We start from the raw sequence: 17747 nt of genomic DNA, 5'->3' as shown, positions 1-17747 counted from the left end.
TATAAAATACTCTGAAAAATGTTGCAAGATTTAAGAGGTATGAACACAACTGTATTTTCAACAATTCGTTAGCCTCATTATGCTAGGAGGCTAACAAATTTAAGGTCATTTCCAGTGCATCTGATTTTAGGCTCAAATCTTACCTCTTTACTTTAACTTCCCCTAAAGTTTATTTTTATGTGTCCATTTGTGGATTTGGCTTGATTATGAAACCTGCCAGCAGAGTTAACCGAAGTAAATAGAGCTACTTTAGTCTTCCGTTTAGTGTTCGATCACATCTGATTCCCCGAACAATGGGTGTGAGAATTGTAAAACTACTTTTTAGTAAAAACCTATAGAAAGACGTTTTTTTCTACGGTATGGTGTACACTGCAAGGTAAAACTCAGAATGGCAAAACAGCAATGTTTTATTGCAGGTTGTTGTTACAGTCATATGCAAAGATCCAAGAACTACACTGAGCAGTTATGTTTGTACATTCTTATTTACAGATTATCAGAGCAGTGGGGAGTTGTTCCTAAAAAACTATTCTCTATTGAGCCATGTTCTCTTCGTCGTCATCTTTTTCTATCTCCTCTTCATCTTCATCATCATCCTCATCGAAGTATTTATCCTCAGCATCTCTGCTGACGATATCCAGGTTGTCATAGTCAGGGTTATCATCCACTTCACTGTAATAGACAAACACAGGCTTCACTCTAAAGTGCTTGAAATTTTTGGGGTTACATCTTCTACTGAACCTTTCAGACTTGCGGCAGCCTTTTCAGGAGTACCTCTCACTGTAACAAACAAGTATCTGTATATTCTTTGCTAAATAAGCCCATGGATCACCAAGCATGAGTGTTCTCCTTGTTCTCCAAGCCAGGTAAAACACTTCTGATGTCTGTTGTTTGAGAGTCGTTTAATACAAGGAATAAAACAGTTGTAGCCATTGTCATCGATGTGTCAGTATGTTGCAGCTTTTAAAGCTCTGGTTGCAGTCCATGAATTGCTAATCTTCATAAACCAATTAAAGGGCTTTGATTTAGAATAATTTCAAATGTTATCCCTGTTGCTTGTGCGTCTTTTTCTACAACACTTTTTCTTTCCACAAACATAACATCTCTCTATCAGAAATCAATCTTTAATATTCTTATGCCATACTTGAACTTTTCTACTGACTGAAATCAACTTTTCCATTCTATTCTCATTAGGATGCATCTATAAATAAAAAAAGCGTCAAACAATGTTTCTCATTTTAGGGCCATAAACTGTGAACTTAACATTGGACTTAATTGTGTGACTGACCTGTAGTTGAAATCCTTGTCTTTGCCATCTAGGAAACGCTGATGCATCTGACTGATGAACTCCTCCCTCAGCAGAGCCTTCTCCTCTGCAGTAGGCTCCCACCCCCTCTGCTGGACTCCATCATCTACATAATGAACATGCAGCAGTGGGATTGAGACAGGAAGAAGGAAAACAATTTTTTACCAGTTCAAACACTCTTACCTTCATCATCATCATCCTCCTCTTGGGCACCATCTTCTCTGTCCTGCTCCTCCTGCAGACGGTTCTGGATGAGCCGCTCCTGGTAGGAGTTCAGGAGGAGATTGGCAAGCCCACATGAGCCTCCTCCTCCCGCTTGTCCCTCCTGCGCACCATCCAGCATGGCCTCCTGGGAGCGCTCCAATACCTCAAATAAAAATGTATTTTGTCAGACTTTTTAAAAAATTGTATACATAAACATTGTTGATTAAAACATAACAGTCACCTCTTCATCAGTCAGGAACTGGCCAATATATTGTTCATACAGCAGTGGCTCCCTCATCCGCATCTGTTCCTCACTAAAATACTCACCCTCTGCAAGAAGAAGAGAATAAACAAAGGATCATGATTCACTACTCCAGTTTATCATTATATGTTTTAGAAAATCATTTTGAAGCAGTGAAAAAGACGATTCGTGAAGAATTTCATATTTCTTATTACTCTCAGTTCAGAATTTCAAAGCATAACAATAAATACAAGAAGTCTAATCTTAGTGCCTGTGATTTCTGATCCATCAGACGTCACTGCATCAAGAACCCTACACAATGAGTTCTAGATAAATAATACTATTTTTCCCTCCACAGAGGTCTCTACTGAAACCAACCCTTCTGTAGCGCTCTGAGGGCAGCGTAACGCTGGTTTCTGACTCTGGTCCTGTTGGTGCATCCTGCAGCCCGTGTCTCCACCAACTGGCTGTAGTGCTGGGCCCTTGGGTCTGAGCTGACGTGGGCGAATGCAGGGAGGTGCTCAGGTTTCAGATGGGCCTAAGGATAGGAGAATACATAACACATGAACTATGATATCAGTTTGTGGAGCTCTTTTTTACATTATTACTGTTGTTTGTTTACCATGTTTTTATCTAGTCAGACAAATATTTGGCAGTGAAACATTTTTTTTTTACTGCCCAAACCATGTTTTTTGGTTTTAACATTTAAGACCTCTGCAGGCCTCCCTCTGGTTAGTTTCAGAATTTCCATTTGTTCTACAGCACTGATTAGCTGAGGACTGGGTGGATTTAAAACCTGTTCACAGGTATGACGCCACGTTTGACTACATAGTTCATTTTGTTTGCACACTACAACACTGATGTGAGTGACCTTCACACCATATATTAGAAATGTTGATATTGACATTAGTTTGTCTTAAAACAAATAACATTTTAGGACCCTTATAGATGGCCGGTCTCCCTTTTTATTGTTGCCTTAGACTCGGGCCATTTCAAACATTTTTAAAATAAGATCAAAAAATCATAAGGGTTACTGAAGAGCAAAATCTAAATTAAGGCTGTTGTCAGCAAATCCATCAAACTTACAGTTGAAATCAGATATTTAAAAACACCGCAAAAATATGCAGAACTTTTCTTTTCTGACTGTCTGACTTAAACTTAGATCATCGTTTTTAGCTGTCTTTAAACTCGGAAGTTACATTGACTAAGATTACTATACCTTAAAACAATTAGGGGACACCCAGATAATAATGTCATAGCTTTGTTAGCTTCTGGCATATCTGTAGATGTATTTTAAGGCAACATGTCAAATATACTGCTCCCTTGTGTGAAATCATGTGAATTTTTTTTTAAAAAAGATCAGTCAAGATACGAGCAAATGAATTGCGGATCTCTAAAAGTCTGGTTCATCCTTGGATAGAATTTCCTGAGGTTGACCTGTTCATCTGTTCAAATAGTTATATGCAAGTATAAACACCATGAGAACATCCAGCCCTGCAAATGTTAAGGAAGGAGACTGGTTCTGTGTCCCATGAATGTGCTTGGGTGCCAAGGGAGTGAATCGAGCCTAAAATAAAAGCAAAGACCTTGTGAAGATGCTGGCTGAAGCTGGTAACAGGGTGTGATTACCCACAAGAAGCAAGGACTGTACAGACAATCTCTGAAAGGCCACTCCTCAAGGAAGAAGCCATAACACCAATTCAAATTCAATTCAAAAATCCTGTATTAATGCCAATGGGAAATTACATGTTGTTATAGCTCATATTATGAAGGTTTCCTCAAAGAGCCGTTGTAGATGCTGATGGCTGTGGGCAGGAAGGATCTTCTGTAGTGCTCCGTCTTACTTAATGAGCGGTCGTTTTGCAATCTGAGGGTTGTGGGTTCGATTCCAGCTTGTCCACATGTCAATGTGACCCTGAGCAATTAACCTGAAATTATCTATTGATCTGCGCATTTGTGTATGAATGTGTGAGTGTTAGTGAGTCTGGATAAATGTGGCTCTAGTGTAAAGTGCTTTGAGTGGTCAGTATGACTGGAGAGGCACTGTATAAGTTCAGTCCATTTATACACAGCTCAAAAAAAATAAAGGGAACACTCAAATAACACATCCTAGATCTGAATGAATGAAATATTCTCATTGAATACTTTGTTCTGTACAAAGTTGAATGTGCTGACAACAAAATCACACAAAAATCATCAATGGAAATGTATTAACCAATGGAGGCCTGGATTTGGAGTCACACACAAAATTAAAGTGGAAAAACACACTACAGGCTGATCCATCTTTGATGTAATGTCCTTAAAACAAGTCAAAATGAGGCTCAGTATTGTGTGTGACCTCCACGTGTCTTTATGACCTCCCTACAACGCCTGGACATGCACCTGATGAGACAGCGGATGGTCTCCTGAGGGATCTCCTCCCAGACCTGGACTAAAGCATCCACCAACTCCTGGACAGTCTGTGGTGCAATGTGAAGTTGGTGGATGGAGCGAGACATGATGTCCCAGATGTGCTCAATCGGATTCAGGTCTGGGGAACGGGCGGGCCAGTCCATAGCTTCAATGTCTTCATCTTGCAGGAACTGCTGACACACTCCAGCCACATGAGGTCTAGCACTGAACCCAGGGCCAACCGCACCAGCATATGGTCTCACAAGTGGTCTGAGGATCTCATCTTGGGACCTAATGGCAGTCAGGCTACCTCTGGCGAGCACATGGAGGGTCATGTGGCCCTCCAAGGAAATGCCACCCCACACCATTACTGACCCACTGCCAAACCGGTCATGCTGAAGGATGTTGCAGGCAGCAGATCGCTCTCCACGGTGTCTCCAGACTCTGTCACGTCTGTCACATGTGCTCAGTGTGAACCTGCTTTCATCTGTGAAGAACACAGGGCGCCAGTGGTGAATTTACCAATCCTGGTGTTCTCTGGCAAATGCCAAGCGTCCTGCACGGTGTTGGGCTGTGAGCACAACCCCTATTTGAGGACGTTGGGTCCTCATACCATCCTCATGGAGTCGGTTTCTAACCGTTTGTGCAGACACATGCACATTTGTGGCCTGCTGGAGGTCATTTTGCAGGTCTCTGGCAGTGCTCCGCCTGTTACTCCTTGCATAAAGGCGGAGGTAGCGATCCTGCTCCTGGGTTGTTGCCCTCCTACGGCCTCCTCCATGTCTCCTGGTGTACTGGTCTGTGCCACTTGTGTGGGTTGTAGAGTCCGTCTCATGCTACCACGAGTGTGAAAGCACCACCAACATTCAAAAGTGACCAAAACATCAGCCAGAAAGCATAGGTACTGAGAAGTGGTCTGTGGTCCTCACCTGCAGAACCACTCCTTTATTGAGTGTCTTGCTAATTGCCGAAGATTTCCCCCTGTTGTCTATTCCATTTGAACAACATCATGTGAAATTGATTATCAATCAGTGTTGCTTCCTAAGTGGACAGTTTGATTTCACAGAAGTTTGATTTACTTGGAGTTATATTGTGTTGTTTAAGTGATCCCTTTATTTTCTTTGAGCTGTGTATTTACGATTTTGCTTGAGCATGCTCTCCAGTTTTTTCTTGTACAGCTCCTTGCTGTCTCTTATTTCGTCTTTAAGTTGCTTCTGTATACTCCTCAATAGTTCCCTGTCTCCCTCTCGGAAGGCTTTTTTTTGTCAACAAAAAAGGTTAGTGACAAGTGACAGTCTAGTGACCTGAAGCAGGTCCTTCAGGTCACTGGTGATCAGGGGTTTGTTATTGAGGAAGCATCTCACTGTTCTAGTGGGGATAGTGTTATCCACACAGAAGTTCATATAAGTCGGTAACACACTCATTGATGTCCTCTCCATGTGGCTGGCACAGTGCATCCCAGTCTGTAGCCTCAAAGCAACCTGAAGGTGGAACGTATACTGTTGCCAAAATAACACTGGTGAACTCTCTGGGTATATAATATGGAGAAAAACTTATTGCTAACAGTTCAATGTCTGGACTGCAGAGACGACACTTCACAGTAACATGTCCTGGATTACACCATCTGTTGTTCACAAGTACCGCCAGTCTACCTCCTTTGCGTTTACCGCTTCACTTTAAATGTCTGTCTGCTCGTATGGTCAGAAAGCCTGGCAGAGAGACGCTGGAGTCAGGGATATGATCCTGCAGCCATGTCTCAGTGAAACACATAATACTGCATTCCAGATACTCTGGCTGAGTCCTTTGTAGGGCTTGGAGTTTCTCCAACTTGTTTCCCAACGATCTCACACTTTCCAGCAGAACCGATGGAAGAGATGGTTTGAACTTCCTCCTCTCTTTTCTCCTGTTCTGCATCCACGGTGCCTCCTTTTCAACTCATCAGGGATTTGGGGTTGTAGTTGATGTATTATTTGAACTTTTGAGATATTAGTCAGCTGATCCCAGCTGTAAAAAACAACCCTGTTGCCATGGTGACGCATCATAACAAGTGTCCAAAAGTCAAAAAGCATCAGTAAAAATCCTTCCAGCTGTACATCATCGGATACCGGAGAAGATAACTGTCCAATTAAAATTTATCCACCACAAGATGAATTTGAGTTCTTAAAAATAATTAATCAAATTTAAAAGGAACTCCAACCTGATGCCACCCTAAGCGGCACTATTCTAGGGTTCTAAAACCAAGAGCAGCATGAAAAGCCAGATTAAAGGTTGTATTTGGGCCAAGCAATACAAAAAATGTAGTCATTTCCTGTGGTCAGAGGAAAGTAAAGTTGAGGTGTTTGGCCATAGTGATCACCATTATGCAGGCTGATTGATTGATGCATTTTTAATTAAGAGACACTTACATGGTACCTCTCCAGGAAGACCAGCGATCTGCTGCGGTACTGATCCAGCAGCTCCTCCCTCCGCTCCCCGTAGGTCAGTTCAGCCTCTCCGATCTGCTGGCTCTTCACGGGGCTCCCACTCATGGCTATAGACTCTATCATGGCTCCCACACAGCTGGGCTCTGTCTGTAGGGAAAAACGCAGTCAGTAAATAAACAGAAAGAACTCCAACATCTGACAATATCCTTTGGAGTCTCACTGAGGGGTCTTGCTGAGGGTCCCGCCGGCTATCTGTTCTGTGTTTGGGTCTGTAGGGGTCGCATCTCTGTAAAGGAGTCGCAGGTTCCTCTGGTAATACCTTCCTCCTTTCACCCTTACACAGTCTGAGCTGGACTTTAACGGGAGGATCGATCTCGCCCCACATAGCTAAACCGCAGCAGGTTTAACTTACCAGATGACGTTTTGAAATAAAATGTCTCCCGGCGTTAACTGACTGCGCTCAGTATGTTGTCACCAAAAAGAACGAGTGCGTTTTTAAATGTCTGAATGTGCATTTATGTGCATTCTAACAGAGAATGTTTTAATGCGTATAGCACACTAACTACATTTACTCATTGCTACCATAACAGTCCGTCATGATTATGGTCCCCCTTTTCAAGAGAAAGGATGGTTCCGTTCCGAGCCGCATAATACATGTGGTGTTTGGCTTTGTCGCCATCTAGTGGTAAACTGTTAAAAGGCCAACACAGCCGATAGATAGATAGATAGATAGATAGATAGATAGATAGATAGATAGATAGATAGATAGATAGATAGATAGATAGATAGATAGATAGATAGATAGATAGATAGATAGATAGATAGATAGATAGATAGATAGATAGATAGATAGATAGATAGATAGATAGATAGATAGATAGATAGATAGATAGATCTTTGTGATCTTTGGCTTAGTATTTTCTATGAATGTGATGATGGTGATGAGGTCAAAAAGCAAAAGGATCTGTAAAGACATTATCCCATCAGACTAGTCCTAAAATATGAGTCAGATCTCTGAAGATCAAATCCACATCTTTAAGTGAAAACAAGTTCAACATGGAAAAGGTCGGTGCAATGTTGCACTGTGGCAAGCTTTATCTCCATCTCAACAGTAGAGTGCGCTGTTGTTTTTCAGGTGATGTGCATTTCACAGCAGCAGTTTCAGAATATGGGTACATATACAGTACTTACAGTTACACTTATAACATTGTATTTCGGTTCATGTCATCACCTTCTGGTCAGTACAAGCACTAAAACCAGCAAGTCAGAAAAAAGTGTCCCCAGGTACATGAATTAATCTGTTCTGCACATCAGATACCCCTGAAGTCCTATACAACCTGTCTGGGTGTGACTGTAATCATTACCCTGCAGACCCATTACGTGCTGATAAATACATCCTGGATAAAGCAATGAGACCAGTTGGTCTAGCTACTTAAACCTCTGGCAGAGAGTACAGAGGTTAGAGGATATGCAATGGAAGAAGAAGGAAGAGGGGGCAGAGTGGGGTTGGTTGTGTGTTGTTAGCTAGAGCTGTGTCCAGAAATGTTTTTAAATGGGTGGTCATAAGGGGGCCACTTCTAATCGTCAGATGGGACACCAATATCAAAAGCTAAAATTGAATTTCAGGAGTCTTATACAGTACAGTAGGTTAATACACAATGCTTGATCCTATTTAGACTGAAAAAGTATATGTAATAATAATACAAAAATAAATATAAATCATATTTATAAAAGAGATACACATCCAGACTTTGAATTGCACGAATAAACTTTGCAGTATAATTATACAAGATAACTGTCACGTTAAGGTGTAAAAAGTTTGGACATTAGTTATCATGCTCCACCAGGAATTCTAACAGGCGTGAGTACATTGTAGGTTCGGCCTTTGATTAGGCCATTTTAACACATGAATATGCATTCTATTCTGTTGCTTTGGCTTTATGTTTAGGGTCGTTGTCCTGCTGGAAGTTGAGCCTCTGCCCCTGTCTCAAGTCTGTTGCAGTCTCTAACACGTTTTGCTCCAGTATTGTCCAGCTTCCCTGTTCTTGCTAAAAAAAAGCATCCCCACAGCATGATGTTGCCACCACCACGTGCTACAATGAATATAGAGTTTTCAAGGTTAGGAGCAGTGTTTTCTGCGACACAGCATTTTGCATGACAGCCAGAGCTTTTAACTTTTGTTTCATCATACCAGGAAACCTTCTCCTGCATGTTTAGACGATTTACAGAGGTGGTCATTGCCCCTGGGAAACTCTTTGGTCTTGCCACTATTGTTGGCTGTTGCAAACATGAAGTACTCAGAAATTTTAGAATTTATTAGAAAAAGCCTGACTTTTTGCACTAAATAAAAGTTATCAATGGTTAAGAAAGTGGCAATGTTTGAATGTTTTGCAACCTGTTGCTTCCTACAGGTATTCCACAACTTTCCTAATCAAACAGCAGACATGTTGCTCAGGAGCAAACAAGGCAAATATAATCATCAGATAATCACAACAATAGGGGGAGGAGGAGCAGCTGACACTTGTTTACATCTTTATCTTGTTTTAGGAAAATGAAACTGAACACGTAGCTATTATATTCTGAAACTCTCCACCTTACTGCTGTAATTTGGTCATTAAAGTGAAACAGAGCCCAGGGTCAGCTTGCATTCATAACCTTTATGAGATTAAATATAAACAAGTCATGACCCATATTGGCTGCAAAAGCTGATAAGGTAATTACAAAAACAATATCGAAATATGAGATGCATGCCTTTAATATTAGCAACCTGTATCCTGAAAGCACTCACATTAGGTTGTTATGCTGAAGTTTGAAGCAACCTCTTTTACCAAATTTTGTTGAATTTCCTCTTTACAACATGTCATCAAAAAACATTTGGATCGGTTTGAGACCGTTGTCCTAATGTTTGAGAGTATCAGCCACAATGAGGCTACATGTTTTAATGGTCATGTTATTTAAGCAAAGGCCTATTTTAAATGTTGATCTGTGCTCACAGGATGCTGTGGTTTATGCATCCTAATTTCGATCTAACTAATAATATTCTACTGCTTCCCCTGCCGAGGTGCTCCCAGCTCATAAAGAAGATCAGACCGTCACTGAAAAGTGTAAAGATATGGATTATGGTCGTAAAGGGTCGCCATTGTTTATAAAACTTACTTTTCATTTGCTTAACAGATTTTCTTCAGATTTATACCTTGTTTTAATGGGCTCCAAGTGATTGAGGTTGGAAGGCCTCCTTACCATCACCCTAATCTTCAACTCTTTCCAGATTCCCGATCATATTCAAGTCGGGACACTGGCTGGGTTGCTGCAAAAGGTTAATATTGCTTCGAGTCAGAAGAAGCAGGTTGGTAAAATTAAAACATTACTTTAAACCGAAATCTGCCAGGGGTAGAATAATGTTGAGCTTAACTGTATGTCTGTCTCACTCATGCACATCCAGGGGCAGAATATTTTTTGCCTGTTCTCAAGTTTAATTTTTAAATTTTTTTTACAGATTCTTAGTTGGAATTTGTTCTTGACTTTGACTAGGCCATTCTAACACATGGAAATTCTTTGATCTAAACCAGAAGTGTCCAGACTTCTTGCCCCACAAGTCAAAATTTCTATTGTAAAAACGTAGTCAGGGGCCATATTCTTTTCTTTCCAACTTAAAATGTAAACTCATTTTATTGTGACATGCTTTCTTTATACTTGCTCAGCAATAAATTAAACATACAATATTCTAAAAAGAAGAAAAGAACAAATTGCTGTAGATGAAAAAGGATTTCATATGTTAGTAAATAAAAGAAAGGTGTACAGTTTCCAGACTTTTTTGGTTGAATATTTTGTTTTTCCTCATTAATGTTTTCTGACAAGCCTTCACAGAACAGCTGGCATTATTATGAAATAAGGTATCAGAGAAAAGGAGCTGAATACAAATCCAAAGAAAAATATTGTGTAATGAAAAGTGCATAAACATGTATAATTTTCATTTACATTTGCAGTTATGCATGTCTTTGTGTTGGTCTGATGCATAAAATCCAGTGGTGGTTTGTGGTTGTGAAGTGAGCTGTTTTTTTTAATCCTCAATTCTATAGAGATGAAGGTCTCAACCAAAAAGGCAAAACTTTGTCCTTTTTGTCAGGTGACAAAGTAGCATTCAACTACACGTGAGCTGATAACAATGCAGAAACAAGATTAGAGTCTGGAGAGATGGACATCAACAGCAGCAGGGACGATTTAGACCATCAGAGCCTCCAGAAGGTCAAGCTTAATATATTCATGCTTACTGTGTTCTTTCTAAATTAGAGTCCACCATAGATCTGACCGTCCCTCATGGTGAGCAGCTACGGACAGTATTTAGAGCAGATGTTTCCAGGAATCTTACTGGAGCTGCATGAAGCAAACCTGAAGACACTGATAACGTCCATAGATGTGCCATAGAAACACATTCATATCAGTTAGTTATTTGTAACACTGATGTCACAGAAAAGCCTTCCCACCTGGTTTAAGCCTCTAATGTCAACGTTTTCAGAAAGTTTCCAGTTTAAGTGAACAGCATATTCAGTTGCACATAAACCCGATAGCAATGAGACACATTGAGAAGATGCTCCTGTACAGATTGAGACACACATTGAAAACAACAGTCTCTACATTATGCTGGGTTGAGTTCAGCAATGTATTCAATACAGTTCTAAGATACAGTTGAGCACAAACAGTCCTGCAGGATTTGTTTCTTCTCTCCTAAAATAATGAGATGCTTTTTCTGCCTCTGGACAAACACCAGCTGCATAAAAACTGTGCACAAAAACACCCTTCAACTTGACTATAAAGTCACTTAAAAAGGTTTATAGGTTCATTGTTTAAAAAACTTTGTTTTTCTAGAAGCAAAGCTGCCAATCTTCTTTCACCAGTATATCATGAACTTGACACCTAACCATTGGCTACTTTTAATTCTAACTGACAGATGTGAAGAAACTACTTAGGTTATTACCTTCAAAGTGGGCCTTCTCTCACCTTTTCATGCCATGTCATATTATGAGTTGTCACATTGGACAGAGCCTTAATAATAGAGACAACCGAAACTGTCAGTAGAGGAAAATGGGTGTTTGAAACCCAGAGGCTCGGGGAGGTGACAGACGCACCAAAGGAAAGCAAGAGAGACAGCTCTGACCCTTTAGGAACTGACCTGACCCATCAAACACAGTTAAACCCGAATTTTAAAAACAACCCAATATACAAATAGGTCATTTAATATTCTGCCCACTAATATCCATATTTTCTATAAATAAAACAAAAAAACCCTGTAGATCACAAAAATTTAGCTTTCCCTATAAGTTGTGGAATTTCCTTTTTAATTTTTACATTTTTGGTTTAGCGAATTATTCATAACCTTTGACCCTGTTCATATTATGCCACATTACAGCCACAAGCTTCAATGTTTTTATTAATATTTTATAGGAGTAGTGCATAATTGTGAAGACATAGTTTTGCCATTTTTATTCAGCTTTCTTGATTCTGATGTCCCTAAATAAAATCCACTCCAATCAAATGGCTTTTGCGGGTGACCTAATTATTAAACAGAGTTCACCTGTATGTAACTTAATCTGAAAATAAATCCAGAAGATTTGTGAAGTCTCAGACATTTGTAAGAGAACATTGAAGAACAAACAGCATCATGAAGACCAAGGCACACAGCAGACAGGTCAGGGAGAAATATGGGGAGAAGTTTAAAGCAGGGTTGAATTAGAATCTCTGAATGTCTCATGGAAATCAATCAGTAACAATGGAAAGAGTATGGAAAATCTGCACCTACCAAGACATGGCCATCCAACTAAGCTCCACAGCTCAGGTGAAACCATCAGTTCTACACCTCACAAACAAACCTTTATGGAGGAGCAGAAGGAAGAAACCCAATATAGAAAATAGTTTCATAAGATAAACATTTAAATATTGTAGGTCTACATGGAAAACACTGTGGTGGAAAAGGGAACACTATATCATCCTGTTAAACATGGGGGTGGCAGCATCGTGCTGTAGGTCCATCTTCCAGGACCACCATCCTAATTGTACACACAGAGCTACAATGGAAAAGTTATATTAAAGCATATTCTATGTGGTAGAATGGCCCAGTCAAAGTCCAGACCTAATTGTAATTGGTATGACTTGAAAATGTAGGTTTAGACATGCTCTTCATCCAATCTGACTGAGCTTGAGCTATTTTGCAAAAAAAAAAAAAAAACAGCAAGAATTTCATTCTTTAGATGAAAGGTCCAAAGCTGGTAGAGACATACTCTGAAAGAGAAAGATGGTTCTGCAAAGTAACAGCAACACCATTAAACAAATGGTTTGGTCCTTCTTCCACTGGGTTAATCAAACATGATCCTGGGTCTAAACTGACAGTAATCACTGTTAACAGAGTGAGGAGAAAACAGGGAAAGGGAACATTGACACACAGTTACAGTGTGTCTGCGTGGAGAGTGATTTTAGGGCTTAAAGAAAATGACAGCAGCAAAACTCCCGTACAGGTGAAAATCACTGACACCACACTGATCCCGGATCAGAGGTGCTAAGTGAGAGGAATTTGTTGTGTGTGCTTGAACGTGTGCATGCGTGCACATGGCCACGTTGTGCGCCTGTTTGTGTCTGTCACTGGCTGAAGGACTGAGTAAAGCAACAGCTGTGACAGGCTGCCTGATTTGCCGACATTTGACACACATGAAGGCACACATACGCCTCAGTCAGCCTTGCAACAACAGGCGAAGCTCTTCTGAAGCTCCACTGTGGTTTAAAACGTACAAGTTCTGATTGATTTATTTAACAAAGTGGATGGAAATAATTTTTGACCACCTTTGATTGGTGAAGGTTCCCAGAGCACGTCTTTTTAGTTTTTTTTTCTTCAGTCTGCAGGATTTTCTTTCATTCTCCCTCAGAGCTATGGTGACTTGCAGCTTAACTTTGTAAGAGGATTCCTTTGCACTAAAGACATGTGATAGCTGCATCACCCAGCACCTGAACCAAGCAGCTTCCTGATCTCATGCTTTTGTGGGGTGATGCACTCTGAGTGGAGTTTAGTTTAATTGCGCCCACCATGCTAGAGCACCTGCGTGGCATCAACCATGCCCCTTTCAGCCCTCATCCAATCAGCAGCAACATGGATGAGAGAGCCATAAGATTTGCGTTAGAGCGCCGGGCCTGTTTGAGCCTCAGAAAAGGTAGGAGGTTTGTTGTTTGTCACTGCAACCTGCACCACAAAAGCACAATATATGTTATTTATTTAATGGGACTGCATGTTCTTTTACACCAATATGGAGCTAATAGCCAACGTTTATCTTGAGTAGCTGCTCACAGCAGAGCTGCCTTCCAAGTTTATTTTCTGAGCTGAGGTGATCAGTGGATCAGATGACTTACATGTGGCTGGGTTACAGTTAGGCCTCAGCCAGCCTGAATGCTGCACACTTTGGCATCAGTACACGACCCCATCAACCTGTGCTGCAACTGCAACAGCACAGTTACAGTCAGTGCTTTGACATTCAAACCCAGGGAACTTTTCCCATTTTGTCACTTCACAACCACAATCCTAAGTGTATTTTATAGGGATTCTGTGTAATAGATCAACACAAATTTATGCACAACAGTTGTATATAACCCCTCTTGGTCCATATTTTGTAGAATGACCTTTCGCTACAATTGCAGCTTCAAGTCTTTTAAAACTTTTTTTTTGTTCTTTACAAAATAGCTCAGTCGGATTGGATAGAGAGGATCTCTGAACATTGGTTGTCAAGTTATGCCACAGATTCTTAATTAGTTTTAAGTTTGGACTTTGAACGGGCCATTGTATCACAGGAATATATTTTGATAAAAGCCATTTAATTTTAGCTCTGACTGTATGTTTAGTGTTGTCCTGCAGGCAGGTGAAACCTTGTCCAAGTCTCTGGTCTTTTGTAGCTTCTACCAGGTTTTCTTCCAGGATTGCACTGTATTTAGCTCCATCCATATTGCAATCCATCCACCCATCTTCACATCTACTCAAACCAACTTCTATGTCCTTATTTAAGAAAACCATTCCCACAGCATGTTGCAGCCATTACTATGTTATACAATGGGAATAGTGCATTTAGGATGATGTGAAGTGTTACTTTTCCACCACACTTATTATTTTGTATAAAGGCAAGAAAGCTTTGGATATTTGCCATATAGCATATAGCTTTGCTATACTCTTTATATTTCCCTGTTATTGGTTGATTTTCATTAAATATTCAGAGCTTGCTTTCGAACCAAACCCGGCTTGAAACTTTTCTACAACTTAATCCCTGACCTGCCTGGTATGTTTCTTGGTCTTCCTGATGCTGTTTGCTCGCAAATGTTCTCTAACAAACCTCTGAGGCCTTCACTGAACAGCTGGATTTATACTGAGATTACAAATCTGGTGTTTGTGGAGGACTGGCAAGAAGGAAAAGTGTGTTAAGAGTCCTGTTTGCAGTTTGACAAAAGCCATGCAGGGGACATATTAAACAGGTGGAAGGCGGTGTTCTGGTCAGTTGAGATAAGAATTGAAATAACATGAAAACACTATTTGTTGCAGAAAGCATTGTACAGAAGCCTGAACAAACCACCCCTACAGTGGAGCATGGTGGCAGCAGCATCCTGCTGTGGGGATGATTTTCTTCAACCTGTCAGAGTAAGATGGTCACACTTACTGCCAGAGCTACAATTGAATTGTTTCAATCAAAGTACAATCTGTGGCAGGACCGGAAAAATTCACAGATGATCTCCATACAATCTGACTGAATTTAAGGCATTTTGCAAAGAACGCACAAAAGTTGTCTGTAATGCTGGTAGAGAGATACTCTGACAGGACTGCAGCTGTAACTGCAGCTAAGGGTGGTTCTGTGCAGTATAAATTTAGGTTGGCTGAATACATATGCCACACTTTTCAGATATGCATTTCTTTCCACTTAACAATGTAGCACAACGTTGTGTTGGTTTGTCACATAAAACCCTAATAAAATGCATTGAAGGTTTTGGCTATAACATGACAAAATGTTAAGAGGTTCCAGACTTTAAATTTTCCTTGTTTCTCTAAAGCTAAAATAAGCATGTTGGTCAAATTTACACCACAAGCGACACCTAACAGGAAAAACTTACAGATACGTAAAATGTTCAGAATTTGTACACTCTTAATTATGGTGTTGAACTTAAATTGCTGTAACTGTTGAGCAGAAGCACGTTCTGTGCTGCATAGTGACATTTCAGCAATGAGCACATGTTCCCAAAATAGATTCAGTATCAGCACGTTGCATCACGTTCCTGTCATCTCTGAGCACAAATCATGTACCTTCCAAACAACAGTTTTAAATGTGTGCAGGTTTCCTATACAGCACATATGTCATGATTGCGTCTGTGGTTGCTTGTGTGCGTACTTGCAAACATTGGACATGCTTGAAATGGGGCTTGTGCGACGGTGCTTGTGTTGTTAGTCTGCTCATGTTTGTCTGCAGGAGCCAGCTCAATCCCTCTCGCTGCCAAGGCGGAAACACAGAACTATCCTGCGTGTTTTGTATCTGAGACTTCTGAACGACACACATAGAGGGTGTCTGCAGCTCAATTCCGGCTATTCTTAAACATCCGAATAGTGCATCTTTACATAAAAAACAAGAATGATTTTTAAAACCAAAGGCATGATTTAAGTAAAGATTAACACAAAGGTGGATGAGGACAGGTACATTTTATTAAAACAAAGGTTAAAAAAAATAAAAGAGTAGTCTATTAGAGAAAGAAGACAGATGTGCTTTAACAGTTTACACAGTGATAAACAAAAGATAAAGAATGAGGATTTGAGGATGGAAAATTAGCGAAAGAGAGCTGAAAAGATTTGAATTTATACTTATGCACAATTATGCACAAAAAGTGTGACTTTCATGGCCCTACAGCCCAATAACAGGTCCTTTTACTGCAAAGGGACCCGTTACTGTTTTCATTACTTTCTGCCTTGATAGCACAATTCTGGATGATGTCATAAAAGGTTTCTAGATTTAATGAACAACTTTATTGTTGTTACAGCTATGCAGTGTTGTATTTTATCTAGACAGCAGAATTAGTAAGTTTGGCAAATAAAGAGAACTGGAATCTCAGCTTGGAAAGCTCAAGGCCTCTTAGCAACAGCAACCTTAAAATCCAACATGGCTGCTACTACTAAAACATAAAAAAAGCTGAATTTATTAACAGCTCGTCTGACGTTCTTACAGTTTGTATCTCATTAATTCAATCACACACAGCTTCTGTTAATAAAGGTGTTGCTACAGTGTTTTAATGCATAAAATGTGGAGCAAATGATCATTAGCTTGTTTTGCCGATGGAAAATAGCCTGATCATTAAGCATATTTCAAGTGGTTTTCTGATGTGCAACTGGAACAAAATGAGGTTAGGATTGAGAGCATTTCCAGATTTGAGGCAAATGAAACTCACAACCAGGGGTACTCGTACCCTTAGTGGTACAGAGGCACATTGCAAGGGGTACCTGGATACATTTTAATATTGTATTTCCAAGATAATGGGTAAACATCATCAGTTATTGAGATAACTCCTGGATATGTGATGCTTTATTGGGACCAGTTGGACAGTAAACCAATAAAACATCTACAGATGGGAAAAACTAGAGCAGGGGGTATCATCGCTGTTCACCTGCATCTGCACCGGGAGAGGCAGAGAAAGAAAATAACAGCTGTTTCCACTCTGCCTCCAGATCTATCAAAGTTTATTAAAGACAAGCAAGCTCAGGTGTCTCATTTAAGCTCACTTAAATGATGAAAACAAAGTAAAACAAATGTAGTTTGCCTGAATATTATATTTTAAGTTTTTTGTTCCTGATTTTTTAAGTTCAAATGTCTGTTTACTTATTCAAAAGAACTCCAGTTTTTGTTTAAACAAAGACAGGTTTATTTTTTATGTTGATTTTATATTTATATAGATTACTTAGTCACTGGGGACAGTGCCTCTGGACTGGCCCACTGGGGTGGTGGTCCCCCTTCATAAGAAGGGTGTGGCAAGAAGGGTGTGTTCCAACTACAGGGGGATCACACTCCTCAGCCTCCCTGGTAAGGGCTATGCCAGGGTATTGGAGAGGAGAGTCCGGCCGATAGTTGAACCTTGGCTTCAGGAGGAGCAGTGTGGTTTTCGCAATACGGAATACTGGACCAGCTCT

The 17747-nt window shown here is 40.3% G+C and overlaps 2 protein-coding genes across 3 annotated transcripts in view; one reads left to right on the top strand and one right to left on the bottom strand.

Moving 5' to 3' along the window:
* Nucleotides 1-389: 389 nt before the first annotated feature.
* LOC124863552 (coiled-coil domain-containing protein 97-like) lies at nucleotides 390-7069 on the bottom strand. Its single transcript, XM_047357971.1, has 7 exons — nucleotides 6783-7069; nucleotides 6545-6709; nucleotides 2127-2286; nucleotides 1749-1837; nucleotides 1487-1670; nucleotides 1286-1409; nucleotides 390-669 (listed from the first exon to the last, which is right to left on the bottom strand). Exons 1-7 carry the CDS (start codon nucleotides 6945-6947, stop codon nucleotides 531-533), a joined length of 1026 nt encoding a protein of 341 aa, XP_047213927.1. The 5' UTR covers nucleotides 6948-7069; the 3' UTR covers nucleotides 390-530.
* Nucleotides 7070-13309: 6240 nt separating this feature from the next.
* LOC124862296 (myocardin-related transcription factor A-like) overlaps nucleotides 13310-17747 on the top strand; it is a 43684-nt gene continuing 39246 nt past the window's right edge. For both annotated transcript variants that reach the window (XM_047356119.1, XM_047356118.1), the window contains exon 1: nucleotides 13310-13758. In XM_047356119.1, coding sequence (XP_047212075.1) covers nucleotides 13635-13758 — 124 coding nt within the window. In that variant the 5' untranslated portion in view covers nucleotides 13310-13634. The remainder of the gene's footprint in view (nucleotides 13759-17747) is intronic.

The sequence above is a fragment of the Girardinichthys multiradiatus genome, chromosome X (genome assembly GCF_021462225.1).
Source record: "Girardinichthys multiradiatus isolate DD_20200921_A chromosome X, DD_fGirMul_XY1, whole genome shotgun sequence".
Lineage (NCBI taxonomy): Eukaryota > Metazoa > Chordata > Actinopteri > Cyprinodontiformes > Goodeidae > Girardinichthys > Girardinichthys multiradiatus.
The sequence above is the reverse complement of the archived record's forward strand: the minus strand, read 5'-3'. Positions and strand labels throughout refer to the sequence as shown.

Excerpts from the sequence above, each read along its gene's own strand:
- LOC124863552 (XM_047357971.1), bottom strand. The coding sequence starts at position 6,947 with ATGTGGGGCGAGATCGATCCTCCCGTTAAAGTCCAGCTCAGACTGTGT. Across the intron at positions 1,838-2,126 it reads CCTCAGAGCGCTACAGAAGG|AGGGTGAGTATTTTAGTGAG; the intron begins GTTGGTTTCAGT and ends TTCTTCTTGCAG. Across the intron at positions 1,671-1,748 it reads AGTTCCTGACTGATGAAGAG|GTATTGGAGCGCTCCCAGGA; the intron begins GTGACTGTTATG and ends TTTTTATTTGAG.